The following is a 15,437-nucleotide window of genomic DNA, read 5'->3' as shown; positions in this document are numbered from 1 at the left end:
TTAAAGATTTATAATTAAATTTTTTAAGAAAAGTACGCACGAGGCTTTCTTCCATAGCTTTGATGGTTGCCTCTTCTGTTGCACCTCAACACCACTTGGCATACTTCAAGAAAAAAATAGTTAAGGGCATATAATTTGCGCTATTCTTGGCAGGGCTTCCTCAAGTCCTTTTGGCACAGAGGCACTGGCTAATTTATAATGTCCTTCCTCCTTGCGGGGTCTAGACACAAGCCATGCTTCCGAATGAAGCAAGCTATTATGGGGATTGTCGGCGCCAAAACACCCTTGCATATTTCGCCAAAACGCTTATTAAAGCGTATACACTCGAGCACTACTTTCAAGTTTTTGATGTGTTTGCCACGTCTGACTTTCCGTGATCTGTACGAACAGCTGTCAGACCAGGCGATTGAGTGTCTCTGTGACATAGTTATCCATTTTCAAATCATCTTTCGCGGATTACTCATCTCCTGAGGAGAGCATTGCTGCCTCTCATGAGCAGTTGATGGTATCCATCAACCAGGTTGAGAGCACTGAACAAAGTACAATCGACCAAGCTGTTCCGCAGCTCATCTGCTTTAGAAATAAGCAATTGAGCCGAAATCATGGCATGGTTGACCTTATTCTTAGCGTGCACAATTAGCCACTTGTTGTAATACTTTCTGACACAGCAAATTGGCACCGAGCGTGGAGATTCTTTTTTCTCTTTTGACGCATTTCACGAGATGCAGCATTTCGAATCTGTGGTGGGTCTCTTGTCACCACCCGTCGTATTATTTCTCCAACAGAGGATAAAGCTTTCGTTGGATCCTTTACAATAGCGATCCTACTTCTTGTTCACTGTGCTTTGCGGAGCCAGATTTGTCTATGGCTGATAATTAATTTAGCTCTTCTTATGGTGCCAACCGTGTCAATTTGGGGACTTCACCATCGTGCAACTCATTGGACCCTCTAGAAATATTGTTCCAGCTCAATGAAATCATCTGCTGTAGGAAGCGAGGGGAATTAATATAATATGCAATCGCTAAGACTGCCCTGATCACCGCGGTCACGGTTGGGAAATCCGTACTCTCAAGTAATTAAGCTACGTTTATGCTCTGCGTGATGAGAACATCACTGATTTCGCCAAAACTATACAATCAGGACAAGATTGAGTCATTACTCTTATCTTCAGATCCTGTCTCTCCTACTGGGGACTGACAGTTAGCTTGAACTTCTTCTATGATACTGCGACACCAGTTGCTTCAAGGCATAATCGGTCCTTCAACTAAAAACTGAGGAGACTTCACCTTACAGCTGTAATTACCGTTCCACAAGAAAGTCACTTTGAAAACCACGACAACCTGTCTTTCTTTTTTGCCTCAGCATGTATGATCTCTAGAGCCCGCGAGATACAATCGCTTTTTGCAGTCCTGTCATGAGACGTCATTAATTGCCACATCTCTAGGTACGTAGAGATGGCTTTCGAAACCATTCGTACAATCCAATGTCCTGCACAAAATCCATTTTAGCTTTGTAACAGCGCCTTACTTCTTGTTGGATGTGGGTCCATGACTAGCCGAGCTTCACCAGGAGAGAGTTGTATGACCTAATTCTATTGTAGCCTTCTAGCCATGTCATATTATATATATGATCAAACCTCGAACTCAATTCCAAAAAAGCCAGTGCTTCACGTCGACAAATCCTCAATCTTCACTTGCAGGTTCAGCAGAAACTTCGACATGCTCCATCGCAAGACGCAACAGCATCACTTCCACATTGTTTATCTTCAATACCTCCGTGTATTGGCTACTGATTCCAACAGTCGCGCATCGTACAAAATTATAGATCCTATAAGGTCTTTTCACGACTTTACAAAGCCAGGAACGTTGATGTCAGCAAACAAACTCCATCTTTTTCAGAAATAAGATGGACCTCCCCGAGGAAAATTGAACCCGCTTATTTCCATCCTGCGTGTCATGGGTGCTTTGACTATGCATATACGTTGACAGTATCAAGCAGCTACCTTTCATTGTTTTCACGAGATGCAATCATAAAGTAACTGGTATGTCTCATTATAATTGAAAATAATACTAACCAAGAAAGTCAGCCGACGCTAGCACCAAAGCACTGAAGCCTCAAGGCACTAAACGGCCGGCTGCCAACTTTATAAATTAAAAGCATTTACGGTGAACAATTGATGGCCCAGACTCATCGTACTCGGCCTTTGAGATCCACATTTGTTGAAATGTAGCTAGTGAAGCCAGAATCGAGCCTCCAATCCATACCGAATACTTGCGCTCGGGCGGTGTAATAATCTTTACTTTCATCGCTGTTGGAGCTAATTTGGACATTTCTTGAGTCATACGGTCACCAATACCAGGAAACATAGTGGATCCGCCAGACATCACCACATTGTTGTACAAGTCTCGACGAATGTCAACGTCGCACTTCATAATTGTTTGAAAAGCGCACTCGTGAACACCCAAACACTCGCGTCCAATCATTGATGGGTTAAACAGCACCTCTGGTGTACGGAAGCGCTCGTTTCCAATCACAATAACGTTGCCATCAGGGAGTTCGTACGTCTTATCCAGCGCTGACGATCGAGCCGCTTTTTGCATCTCGTCATCAAAATTGATAGCTACATACGTCAATTTTTCTTTGATATCTCGCACAATTTCTCGTTCAGCCGTGGTCGTGAATGAATATCCCCGTTCAGTCAATATTTTCATCATAAAATCGGTCAAATCTCGCCCAGCTAGATCCAATCGAACAATAGCATGAGGAAGCGCATATCCCTCGTAAATTGGCACTGTATGCGAAACTCCATCTCCCGAATCAAGGACACAACCTGTGGTACGCCCAGAAGCATAAAGCGACAACACTGCTTGAATATTGACGTACATTGCTGGAACGTTAAATGTTTCGAATATGATTTGCGTCATGCGTTCTCGATTTGCTTTGGGATTCAATGGCGCTTCCGTAAGGAGGGTTGGATGTTCTTCTGGAGCGACACGAAGTTCATTATAAAACGTATGACTCCATATTTTTTCCATATCGTCCCAATTTGTTACAATCCCATGCTCAATTGGGTATCGTAGCGTCAAGACGCCACGTTTCGCTTGCGCTTCATCGCCAATATACGCTTCTTTTTGATTCATTCCAACCATTATTCCTAAATGCTTGGGTATTCCTACAATTGAAGGAAATACGGCGCGTGGAGAATCATCTCCCGCAAATCCTGCTTTGCACATACCCGACCCATTATCAATAATTACAGCTTGCACTTCTTCCTCCATGTACTACTTTAATTATTAAATGAAGCAAGTTATCACGACAGCATAACCTAACTGTCGGATCTAATTGCCTTTGTGTACATACACGACATTAGCGAACACATAATTTTGTCATGCTTGGAAACAGATCGATGGGTTTTCGGAGACTCACTGCAGCGCAGAAGGCGCTACTGACACTCCACAAGATCCAAGCACGAAGTTTATTTCTTGTCGTGAATGGGTTACTCATACTACTCGTCATTTATACATCCAACCAATTTCCTCGCAAGTTTGTGCGTGTGCAGGGCGAGTACGTAATAGTTGATAGTTACAATTCCTAAATAATTTCTAACAGTATCTATCTCGTATCTTATCTAGCTGTGACAGCAATTGGTTGCATGTTGATGCTATCGAAGGATCGGAAGCTATCTGTTGCAATAATGAAATAGGAGGTTATGAGGATGCGCCATGCTACACGGGCATGGATCTCATGCCAATAGTCAGCTCTCTTCAAGTAAGTCTTACGTCGCAAATCAACAAATGTAGTTGTAGAATACTTACAAGTCATGTTTTGAAAAGGGAGCGTGGACGATCCCCTTGACGGCTCTAGTTTTAAATTACGGCTCTATGATGCTTGGACCGAACGTGAGTATGCCTCGTGTCCGTATTTACGTACGCCGAGGCCTGCTTTATGTAGCAGTGATGGCTTTCCGCACAGTGGTACTCTATATTGGACTTGGATTGATTGAAGAGCGGATGCTTCATCTTACCGGACGCTCGAGCTCCTGCTGGTATGCTGACTTGCGTCATGGCAAGCGCTGCCCAGCGAACTTTGATCACTCGGACCATATTGTGCTGCTGGTAAGTCACTACATGGCAATTCCATTGTTTGAATGGTTTGCTGTAAATGTCGAAAGTGCTGGACCAAGCTTAAAGCGAACACTACTGCGCGCGTGGCTGATTATTCTAGGCGGAATGGCAACGTATTTGCTCGTTTTTACAGCGTCGTACTTTCACACGACAGCCGAGAATCTTTTGGGTCTGATCATTGCACAGGGTGGTGTCATGGTACCACTAGCGCTACTATCTCAGGACTATTTTTCTACGTACAAGTGGTTGCGTCTCAGCAACTTTGTACTGCCACCCGAGGACTATAAGAAAGACTACTGATGAATACAGGATTTTGTTCATAGATACTTGAAAACAATTAAGTTCGATAAACATGGAATTGCATTACGGTTTAAATTGCGTCGAAATTAATCAAGCTCGTGACGACTTACATACATACAATTACCCCAGATACAACGCAAACGACAATGGCTAGCCATAGACGCTTCCTTTGAAGTTGCGAGATAGCACTGCTTTTGGATGAATTCGAGTCCTTGTAGCGATTCAATTTCTTCCTCTTCTTGCCTCCATTTTTTTGAATCTCTAAATCATCTTTACTCGCAACACACTTGTACGTTTCATCCTTTTCATCCAGTGCACAGATCGAATCGTTTGCTAGTACATGACCCTTCATTGAACATGGCTGTGCCCCAGTAATAGGACAAGCACCATTTTCGGCCAAATCAATGTTGCCACACTTGCTACTTAGCGAGGCTTTTGGAGCTAGGCAGTAATCCGACGCCCCCATTAATGAGACTCGGCGAACCATACGACAATCACATTCATATTCCATACTTGAGCTACTTGAGCCACTCCAACTGTCACTCTCATTCATTTCACTTGCAGAGTTTTCGGTCTCACCATCTTCACTATTACTTCCACTACTGCTAGTGTCGTCCAAGATATGAGTCTTTTTTGAGCTTTGTAGCGATCCGGAGGAATCTATATTCAGGTTAGCATTCGAATTCGATACGTCGGACCTTGTACCCATCACTGACATTGTCTGAGGAATTTCAAAACGCCCTGGTCCAGCAGCAAATTGACTTGTAACTTCTACAAACAATAGTGCAGCAAGCAACAGTAAACTACAACACGACATGGTCTTTCAGCTTTCGATCAGCTTTCGTAATGGCAATTTCACAATCAAAAGTCTCAGTGTCACGACGCATAACTTGACTCGATTGACCCGAGATGGCGACGTAAATTTCCCATCAAAATTCAAGTCACACTTGTTGTGATTGAAATGCGATGGGGGTTACAGTTTTAATACAATGTCGCGCGATGGTTACTTGTACGCTTGTGCACAATGCCGGTCCAAGTGGTTACGCTTTTACTCATGTTACAAAGTCGTGCTTTTTCAAAGTCTATACATTTTTTAAGCTATTGAAAAAACTCTCCAGCTGTTCTCTTTTTCCTTCGTTTCCCGACCCCCCGAGAAGCCATGGCAAATCCTCTCTTGCGTCTAGCAATTCAGAGACTCAGTCGACATATTTAAACCTTAAAATGGTAACGTTACATGCTGTTTTTAATGGCTACACCTAAGTCTTCATGACCTCATTATCTCTCTTTTAATCTAGCACGACGAGCGCGGCAAGATGGAGGCACTGCTGCATCAGATCGTCCTCGAAGAGCAACAGAAAATGATTCAGTTGGGTTTCGTTGAAACGTATATTCCTTCAGTCGACAGTGCTGCACGTTGTAGCTTTTTTATGAGCGCAAATTGGCACATTTGTCGTCGTCTTTTGCTTGTGATTGTCAGTGGTAATGGCATTCAACCGGGTATTTGGAGCCGATCGCTTGTGCTTGAAGCGAGTGCGAATCCAAATCAGTACCGCTCTGGTTCAATGCTACCATATCTTCACACTGCTTTGTCAAAAGGATATGGGATTGTTGTGATGAATCCAAGCACGAATATGGTTAGTGTTGGTGCAGATAAGGTCCCTATACCGTATTCAAGTACACCAGAGATGCACGTTCGATATGTATGGGAGACATACGGTGTTCGTGCTTCGTGCTCACAGGTCTACATCGCAGCGTACGGACGTGGTGGATCATTGACCAAGCACTTGGTCTGTACCCAACCGCTTTTACGTAATAAGTTAGCGGCAATTGCATTTATTGAGTCAAGCCACCGTATTGAATCTGATGATACACAAGAAGTACGTGGATTACTTGGTACTCGAGCAATTAATTGGCAACGATCAAAGGAAAGTCCAGGGACCCAATTGCAAGATTGTACTCAACTTGGATGTCTTAGTCTTTCAGCAGGTGAACCTACATCACCTGCAGAGCAAAGATCATCTAATACAGCCTGGACAATTGCTGCTAGTATGAATACAGTGTTTGCGTTTTTTGATAGTGCACGAGGTTCTATGCCGGACGAAGCAGGCGAGGATGAATTAATGGATGAAATGAGTCGTCTATCTCAGTATGCTTATGCTGGTGCAGCGGCAATGTCTGTACCTCAACAACAAGAACACTTGGAGGATGCTAAATTTCAAGTGGACGAAGAAAACGATGGCAATCATTTGGGAAGTCGCTCAAATAGCGCACGAAGCTCAAGACGTAGCATGGTCATTTCGACATCCATGAGCGTGAATGACTTTGATTTACTATCTGTGGTCGGTAAAGGCGCTTATGGAAAAGTATTTCTAGCCAAGAAGAAACACGAAAAAAACGCGGGTCGTGTCTATGCTATGAAAGTTTTACGAAAACAAGACGTGTTTAAGAAAAAACAAGTGGAACATACCAAGTCAGAGCAACGTATTCTCAAGCATGTGGAGCATCCATTTGTCGTGAGACTACGGTACGCGTTTCAGAATCACCAGAAACTCTACCTTGTGATGGATTATTACTCGGGTGGGTCGTTGTTTGTGCACTTGCGCAAGGAAAAGCGCTTTAGTGAGCAACGTGCGTGCTTTTACGCTGCTGAATTAGTCTTGTCGTTGGCGCATTTACATAGTCTGCACATTATGTATCGTGATTTGAAACTTGAGAATATTCTCATGGATAGTGAAGGACACGTTGCGATTACGGACTTTGGCTTATCGAAAGAAGATGACGAAGGCTCGACGTTTGTTGGAACGCCCGAGTATTTAGCTCCAGAATTACTGTGTAGCCAACGTACAGCTTCATCATATGGCAATTCTGTGGATTGGTGGAGTTATGGAGTATTGGTGTATGAGATGATTCAAGGACATACGCCCTTTTGGGACAAAAATCGCCGACAGATGTTTCAAAATATCCTTAGTAAAGAACCAACATATTCTGCCGATCTCTTTTCACCTACTGCCACCGATTTTCTTAAACGATTGTTGGTTAAAAATCCACGACAGCGTCTGGGTTGTGGCACTGATGGTGCCAAGGAGATTATGGGACACCCATGGTTTGACGGTATTGATTGGGACGCTCTTTTAAATCGTCGGATTGAGCCACCGTTTCGACCAGTGACAAAAGATCTACACAGTAGTCGAACACGCACGAGCAGCGCCACATTGAATGCGAATTTACACTATGTGCCAAACATGTTTAAACAACAAGAAGTCGCTGACTCGCCAGTTATTAGTGGATTGGGGTCGTCAACTGGATCTGGCATAATGGCGATGCACTTTGACGACTTTAGCTACATGGGTAGCGACATAATTGGTTCACGTCGTACGTCAGTCTTTCGCGACAGTGATATCAAAATGGAATTGGGCGACTAGATGCCGCATTTGCTTGTGACTGCTTCTGTGGCAGTACGTACTATCAGATAAGCCAGAAGCGGAGATTCTACGTGTTGATATGCACAATATACTTCTTGTTAGAGCAAAGTGGGTTGTCAGTAGTAAAATTTAGTGGCTACTCTTAATCATTTACCAAAAAGTGCGATGACTGTTCTTATATTCTGCTTTACGAAAGCGATTCGCGTTTACTGCACGACTTCTAGTCCCATGGACTTAGCTGATCCAATAAGCGTTTTGCAGATAGATTGAAGATCAATATAGTCTACCATTTCATCCTCTTGCTTGACTTTAGCAATCTCGTAAATCTGACGAAGACTTACAGTACCAACTACTTTCTGACCTGGCGTGGATGATCCTGAAGTGATACCCGCTGCTTTCTTTAAAAACCATGAAGCTGGTGGCGTCTTAGTAGTAAACGAGAACGTACGGTCTGTAAAGGCAGTGAGCACGACGGGAACAGGAATATTTTCAGTCAATTTGGATGTGCGGTCATTAAATGCCTTGCAAAACTCCATCATGTTAACACCAAGTGGACCAAGTGCCTGACCAATGGCCGGTGATGGACTAGCCTTGCCCGCCAGTACACGAAGACGAACGATTCCTTTAACCGGGGCAGACATATCACGAGATGTATCACCGATGATTCGACTGGCTATCGCAAAGTAAAGAATTGATACAGTCTATCTCAACTCTCGATGTCATTTTAGTGTAACAAAACGTATTTTTATATTAATTATTTTGAATATTTCATCACACATGGCTCCACATTTATTTTTAACGCATGAAAATAGTATGTTGCCTAATTGATATGCAGCCTGGTGCTTTGTAAGCATCCGTCTAGGGATTATGTTGTGCAGATACATGCTTCCTGAGGAATGTATAAGCGCCTAAACGCAAAAATACAACACAAAAAATGCATGAGTTGGTCTGTACACTCCATTTTAGTCTGATACTAATTAAAATTTTCGGATGCTTCGCGTAAACCTTAACAATTAACATGCCGCTTTTTCGAAATATTTTTAACCATGAGTGTAATCTTTTCATACGCCGTGTCAAAAGCAGTCGACCTCGGGACCAAAGCTAAACAAATGTGGCAACAAACAAACAAAAAGCTTAAAAATATATGCTATCTCAGCATCTAAATTACGAAGGCGATAAGTTCTTAATCTTGGTAATAAACAATTCCGCTGTCGACTTTTTTTATATCTATTATATCCTTATGATTACTTAGCTGAGATTATTTTCTTGCTCTACTCGCGTCTTATTGTCAAGTGTGTTTCGACTACTTTAAATGCTTAAACTTTTGACAAAACGATCATTTCGCAAATTTATAGTCGAATATCGTTACATAGAGCCACTCACAGCTTATGTGAGTTGCTCTCTTTACGATGTTCATGGTGTGTGCAATTATCACCACCCAACACAGGCGTCGAAATGAACGTAAATGTATCAAACATTTCAAGATTAATACTAAACCGTTCTGCTGCACTCAAGTGAGCATCGTTCGTACATGGTACATTCGAATCCGAATCGACAATTTTTGAATCCGAACACGAACTGGAGAGGGAGTGACGCCAGTCTATCAGAATGGGCTCTAAATTTTCCAAGATTGAGGGTCGTAAACTCTGGTTCTCATGCAAATTTAATCGGAGATTTTGGTGTCTGTCATGTCCTGCTCCTATCGCATCATGCTCACTAATTTCATCACTAGATAGCGAAGATTCACATGAATTTTCTTGGGTCTCACTTTCACATTGCTTCATATTCGAAAATTTCACGTGCTTTCTTAGCGAATCCTCTTTTTCGGAACTCTTGAGTGCATTATCAATACGTTTACTTAAGACACAATGACGCGTATTTGTGGGACCACTTGATGAGGCAGAGAGTTGGGAAGAGGATTCTCGATTCGAATTTGCACAATTTTCTTGAGGATCTTGGACAAACAAAGCATCAATGTCGCGTCCATGCTTTTCTGGACCCATCAAAAGAATGAGCGGTAAAAGCACGAGAACCAGTGCACCATAGACTGCAAGTGTCCAGCGCTTTTGTTGCCACGTCCAATGTGTATCATCTAAATACCGTCGAAAAACGAGATACACGCCTAAGAATGTACCAAAATGGCACCATGCAGCAGCCGTCGAGATGCCAAGTGCTCGGGTCACGAGCGGAAATTGCTCGCTAGTCAAAACAATCAACGCACCAATTGAGCCACCAATGGACACAATCATAACACCAAATGCCAAAATAAATTCAGTCCATTTGCTATCTTCATGTAGAATCCAAGCAGATATTACCATGATTATACCACTACAAAATAAGAAGAGTCCTAACGTCACACGACGACCGAGCCGTTCGATTATTGCAGTATTCAAAAGAATACCCGGAAATAATAAAAAAGCCCACAAAAGTTGGTCAAAAAGAGTTAGGTCTGGGTCACTGTTTTTGACTTGTTGAAAAGTTTTTGCCATTGCTAATGTTGTCAAGATTGCACCACTGCAACATGTGCTTTCAGCAAACCAAAAGAACCAAATCATAGTCGTCCGTCGAGCCATAGAATGAGAGAAAAGCACTACTAGTCGATGACTGAGTGCGCTTCGAAATGATGTGTTTGTGACAAACGCAAAGTTGTATAATGGAATCCCACGATTGTCTAATCGGTGCGTACACTCGTAACTCTGACTCTGATTTTGTAACCGAGAAGTCGAGCTACGTTGACTTTGAGTGCAAGCTTTAGTCACTTCCATCCCTGGTACAGGCTTTGAGCTCGAGCTTCGAATGCCGTCGTCATCCCCGTCATGCCTTTGCATGTCCATTTCTATGTTTGAATTCGAGTCAAAACTTTCTACATACCATTCATAATTACTTTGAGGCTGTTGTGACGGTGGTTCATAGAGACTTGTAGGTACAGTCACGCGCACTGAACGTGTAATGCCATGTACCATTTCAATCTTATTTAAAACAGAAAACGCTTCGTCAGATCGACCGACACTTGCTAAAAATTTTGGTGATTCATCCACAGTCATATAAAATATGATTAGTATGACTAGTGCAATGGCACTCAAAACAAAGTGCATTAATCTCCATCCAAGTTCCTTCTCTGTATTCATTAATTGACCATATCCAACGCCAAGAAAGATACCTAATCCAGCAAAAGAAACAGAAAGGATAATAACTATCCCACGTGTCCTTGTTGGTGAGAATTCAAGCGCTAGAATGGCCAAAAGAGGCATTTGACCTCCAATTCCCACACCTGCTAACAATCGGAGAGTCACGAGAGATGCGTAATTCCATGCTCCTGCTGTCAGCGCATTAATAATAATCCAAAAACATTGTAAACTTAAGAGAACTGGTCTGCGTCCAAAGTAGTCGGCACTAATTCCAGATACTAAACAGCCTAGCCCTCCACCAAAAAACGATACTCCAAATAGTAATATTGCTTCATTCGGACTGGTTATGGCAATGTCTTCCTGAGCTGCTGGACGTGCATAGAGAAATGTGATAGATTCAACCATGGCAAGTAACCATCCTGTACCCAAAAGTACCACCAGACGAAAGTAAAATGTTGTAAGCCCTGCGTACCACAAAAGCGAGCCACAGACTGTTACTCGTCGTCGACTAGTCTGTACGACTGGTGGCTGAAATGGAGACACAACGGGTAATGAGCTTAAGAGATACTGGGAATGACCGTCGTAAGTAAGCGCGTCGAGCCGCTGTCGCACATGCACAAAGACATGAGTAGCTTCCGCCATGGTGGCCTTGGGAGGTGTGACATTCGAGTTATCTTTTTTTTGGGTACTGTCCGGTTTTTGTTGAACTGCAAATGGTAGCGAAATGATGGGCGGCGCAGTTTTATGAACTATAAGTACAAATGAGCGATGTTGTCAATATGTGAATTGTGATAACCAAGAAGGTTGGATCTAGAATAGATGTGTTTTGTATACAAAATAAATAAAGTAGCAATAGTTAAGAGAATCATATTGAGTACAGAAAACAAAATAAGATTAATTGAGCTGCGTATTTATCTCAGCACGATTTTTTTTCCTGACTAAGATTATACATAACAAACTGCTATTTTTCTAGCTTATTAATCTTGTGAATTCAGCGTATCCGTTGGTTTGGTTGTTGTTTTATGTGAACCCACGAATTTAGGCTGTAGTTTGTGAGTGAGATTTATTAAGCGAGTTACTGTTAGTTTTAATTATGGTGTGCTGAATTGTTATGCAGTTTGTCTAGCTGACTAACTGATGCAGGTGCACAAGTCGGGTTTCCGGTGGTATAGGAAAACTTGCTCTTGAGAGACATCAAACCAATGACCGCTGGATCATCGGGTCGGCTACACCAGAATGCATTCTTATATATTTAGATTAGCCTAGTGGTTAACTGATAATTCATGATTGTGGGCTTAAATCCCTCAAAAAGTAAAATTAAATTACACCATGTATGGTGCTCACATCCCTCAAAGTTTCATTACGCCGTGTTTGGGGTTCAAATCCCTCGAAGGATAGCGTTTAATTACACCGTGTTTGGTTTCCTACGTACGTACCTTCCCGCGCCCTTTGTAATGGCATAAGGACCAGATCGTATATTATCACGGCAGAGTAATTTGATATAGATCTGGCAACGGTAGAAAGAGAAAAACAACGTAATATTATTTCACCTCGCGTTTTAGGTTAACAACCGCAGCCAAGCCTCCTTCACTACTACAACGTTCGTACCCAGATGGCAGTTAAGTGCACTGGAGTCTTCCAAAGAAGTGATGAAAACTATCACTGGGAGTTCAATGTGAGGATGACTACAGCGAGAAATGGTCTTCTGGAGCATGTCACGACCGTCAAGGATGAGAATGGTATCATATAGACGCGACTTGTAAGCGACCCAAGGCATTTTGTATCATTACGCAACGCTTTGAGCTTAGACATCAGAGCAGGATACGGTCGGCCACGATCTGTAATAAACGCTACGCAACTTTTACAATCGCTTGACACTGCACAATACTTCAAGATGGAAAAGGAACTACCATGTCGAAACATTAAGCCTCTTTTGACGAACTAATTGTTGGACTTTAGACAATGGGAGAGCCAGTTGACCAGTCGCACCGGTCTGACTTAGATATAATTTGATTTCATCGATTATGGAAAAATGCGAAGATATCGCGTGTTTTAAGTCAAAGAATAGATTCTCAGGGAATCAGAGAATCTGCACAGAAAGGAACTTACGGAGAAACCGTTTCGCAACAATGAAAAATTTGAATATCAAATATGAAAAAGGCAACGATTGATAAAGTGGCACTCCAACGGCGGATTCGATGGCAAGTATTATAATTGTGACCAATTTGGTATGACGCAGAATTGCCCAGCCGAAAAAGATGTCTGCAATGACGACGCAATATCCACAGTGGACAAAGGAAGATTCGCATGGTGGCTTATCAACAGTGGCCTTATATTTCACATGACCTTGCACGGGGTGAATTTGTCAGAATACAAAAACCTTGAGACAAGCATCGAAGTAGCAAGCGCGGATGTTCGACAAAAATGGAACCGACACAATGAAATTGACGGTTTTGGGCGGGAAGAACATTTACATGATTGACGTTTTAAATAGTTTAGGACTGTACAGAAAATTTATGTCTGTTGATAAGCTTGCAGAAGGCTGCATGATGATGGAATTGTCCGAATCTCAGTGGATCGATAACCAGTTCGGGATGAACCTATGCTAATTGTCAAAGAATCAGTCAGAGACGTCGAAATAAACGATGATCGTTCACACAGTGTCACCTTACAGCAACTGATGCCCGCCGATCATTTTGATGTAAACAGGTTGGAGCTTGCAGAGTATTGACCATCTATTTATACGCGTCAAGAAGAACGATTGGTGTTTCTGTTTTTGAAGTGGAGCATACGAAACGAAGACAAGAGCCGATGGTTATGCTAAAGAACGGCTCAAATGATGGTTAGAATACAGAAGGAAGTGGTGGGCCACGTCAGCCGAAACATGCTAAGACTGGCGAGGACAAAGTCTTTTCCGATGCTGTTCGTGTGTACATGTCGCAGAGTGGTTATGATGCGGGCTTGCTGACTACATATGCTCAAGTAGTAGCAAGCGACGATGCGGTGATGTGGCGCGAAGTTATGGAGATGATCTTCGCCCGCATGAGCGAGCCGAACATGGGTATAATAATCAAGAGATATGAATAACCTACGATAGGATCGCGATGGGTCTTTGTCATGAAGCGTGATCAAATTGGCACTGCTGCACGGCTTGTCGCGGCGGGTTATTAACCGAAGAATGTATCCAGTTTTGTCGACACATTAGCCTGTTGTCAGCACAAATTCAATTCGAATGATACTTGCGGTTTGCGAAGAATGCGACTGTCAAATGGAATAACCGGAAAATGATAGTGTAATTTAACAGTGTGCTGACAGGCAACGTTTATATGGACGGTATGCTGGGTGTCGAAAGAGCCCAAGGATGCATGTGTCATTTGAAAAGGCTATCTACGGATAGAAGCTGCCTAGAACAAGACAACACACCGTGTCTTTTGAGAAAGATGGCTCCAATGCCTGCGGGGCGACCAATACGAGCATGTCAAGCGACATTTGGAAGATTTTATCTACGTTGAATTATAAGTGGGTGGTGTTATTGTCGTAGTGAAATACAAACAGGGATATTTGTGAAGTCGAGGAATTGCTTAGATTATCACTCAATATGTAGGATCCGGGTGAGGTGAAATTTGTTTTGGCATGAAGAGTGATCATGTAACGGGATAATACATAGCCTGGTATAAAAGGGTGGGTCACACAAGATAGTGTGACCATGGCTACATCTTGGGAAGAAGCCACTACGTGGCGGAACTTCCAGTAGTTGTGCACTCAAATTAGGTTTTGCTATTCCTATAGATTAAGAAATAGGTTGCTCTGCCGTAGATAAAACAAGAAATACAATTTTTTTATTGAACGGAAGAGTGTTTTTGCCTTGGGTTAAGAATGTGGGTACTCTTGCGCTAAACACATACTGGTTCTAGTACAGAACGTAAGGTCAAACGAGAAAAATACAATTCACATATTGAACGGAAGAGTGAATTTGCCTTGGTTAAGGATGTGGGTACTCTTGGAGTTAACGGTTTGCGATCCGCTACACTCATATTACTTAAAGGATAGAACGTAAGGTCGGAGAGTTTAGCTTAGCTTTCGTTAAGCAAAGAGCTACGACAGCCCCACTGCATTTGGTAACACTCATAGTCAATTTACACCTGAGTCGTTCCAACTGATTCCATGTGAGGATAGAGCATTTCTCCTGTTTATCCCAGGGCATACAGGACGGCCTTAAAAAGCTGATGTCCCTGCTTGGCCCTGGAAGCGTGCAACACCTTACTTCGCAAGGACCTATATCAATAAGCGTGCACCTATAGGCGTTTTCGAGCTGTGAATTTGCTCTGTTGGAGCACCCAGAGCAGAAGATTTCGGCGTTGACTGCGTCAATGACATCACCGTGGACGACAGATGACGCTTCCGACCCATTCCGCTCATGGTGAGCATTAAGACCTTTGAGGGTATGAGTGGAGAGAATCTCC

At 42.7% G+C, this 15,437-nt stretch overlaps 6 protein-coding genes across 6 annotated transcripts; 2 read left to right on the top strand and 4 right to left on the bottom strand.

Annotated features, from left to right (window-relative positions):
- Positions 1-2,150: 2,150 nt before the first annotated feature.
- PHALS_10476 (actin-1) lies at positions 2,151-3,278 on the bottom strand (the record flags this gene model as incomplete). Its single annotated transcript, XM_024725902.1, has 1 exon — positions 2,151-3,278. One exon carries the CDS (start codon positions 3,276-3,278, stop codon positions 2,151-2,153), a length of 1,128 nt encoding a protein of 375 aa, XP_024576633.1.
- A 110-nt stretch (positions 3,279-3,388) lies between these two features.
- PHALS_10475 (uncharacterized protein) lies at positions 3,389-4,424 on the top strand (the record flags this gene model as incomplete). Its single annotated transcript, XM_024725901.1, has 3 exons — positions 3,389-3,564; positions 3,633-3,768; positions 3,834-4,424. 3 exons carry the CDS (start codon positions 3,389-3,391, stop codon positions 4,422-4,424), a joined length of 903 nt encoding a protein of 300 aa, XP_024576632.1.
- Positions 4,425-4,530: 106 nt separating this feature from the next.
- Positions 4,531-5,241, bottom strand: PHALS_10474 (uncharacterized protein; the record flags this gene model as incomplete). The annotated part of the gene is made up of 1 exon (XM_024725900.1): positions 4,531-5,241. One exon carries the CDS (start codon positions 5,239-5,241, stop codon positions 4,531-4,533), a length of 711 nt encoding a protein of 236 aa, XP_024576631.1.
- Positions 5,242-5,645: 404 nt separating this feature from the next.
- PHALS_10473 (agc protein kinase) lies at positions 5,646-7,846 on the top strand (the record flags this gene model as incomplete). The annotated part of the gene is made up of 2 exons (XM_024725899.1): positions 5,646-5,648; positions 5,720-7,846. 2 exons carry the CDS (start codon positions 5,646-5,648, stop codon positions 7,844-7,846), a joined length of 2,130 nt encoding a protein of 709 aa, XP_024576630.1.
- A 206-nt stretch (positions 7,847-8,052) lies between these two features.
- Positions 8,053-8,487, bottom strand: PHALS_10472 (ribosomal protein l11; the record flags this gene model as incomplete). The annotated part of the gene is made up of 1 exon (XM_024725898.1): positions 8,053-8,487. The coding sequence occupies one exon, from the start codon at positions 8,485-8,487 to the stop codon at positions 8,053-8,055; it is 435 nt and encodes a 144-aa protein (XP_024576629.1).
- Positions 8,488-9,225: 738 nt separating this feature from the next.
- On the bottom strand, positions 9,226-11,616 carry PHALS_10471 (Predicted transporter (major facilitator superfamily); the record flags this gene model as incomplete). The annotated part of the gene is made up of 1 exon (XM_024725897.1): positions 9,226-11,616. The coding sequence occupies one exon, from the start codon at positions 11,614-11,616 to the stop codon at positions 9,226-9,228; it is 2,391 nt and encodes a 796-aa protein (XP_024576628.1).
- Positions 11,617-15,437: the final 3,821 nt, after the last annotated feature.

This window comes from Plasmopara halstedii (assembly GCF_900000015.1).
Source record: "Plasmopara halstedii genome assembly, contig: Scaffold_470, whole genome shotgun sequence".
NCBI lineage: Eukaryota > Oomycota > Peronosporomycetes > Peronosporales > Peronosporaceae > Plasmopara > Plasmopara halstedii.
This window is presented reverse-complemented; position numbering and strand designations above follow the sequence as displayed.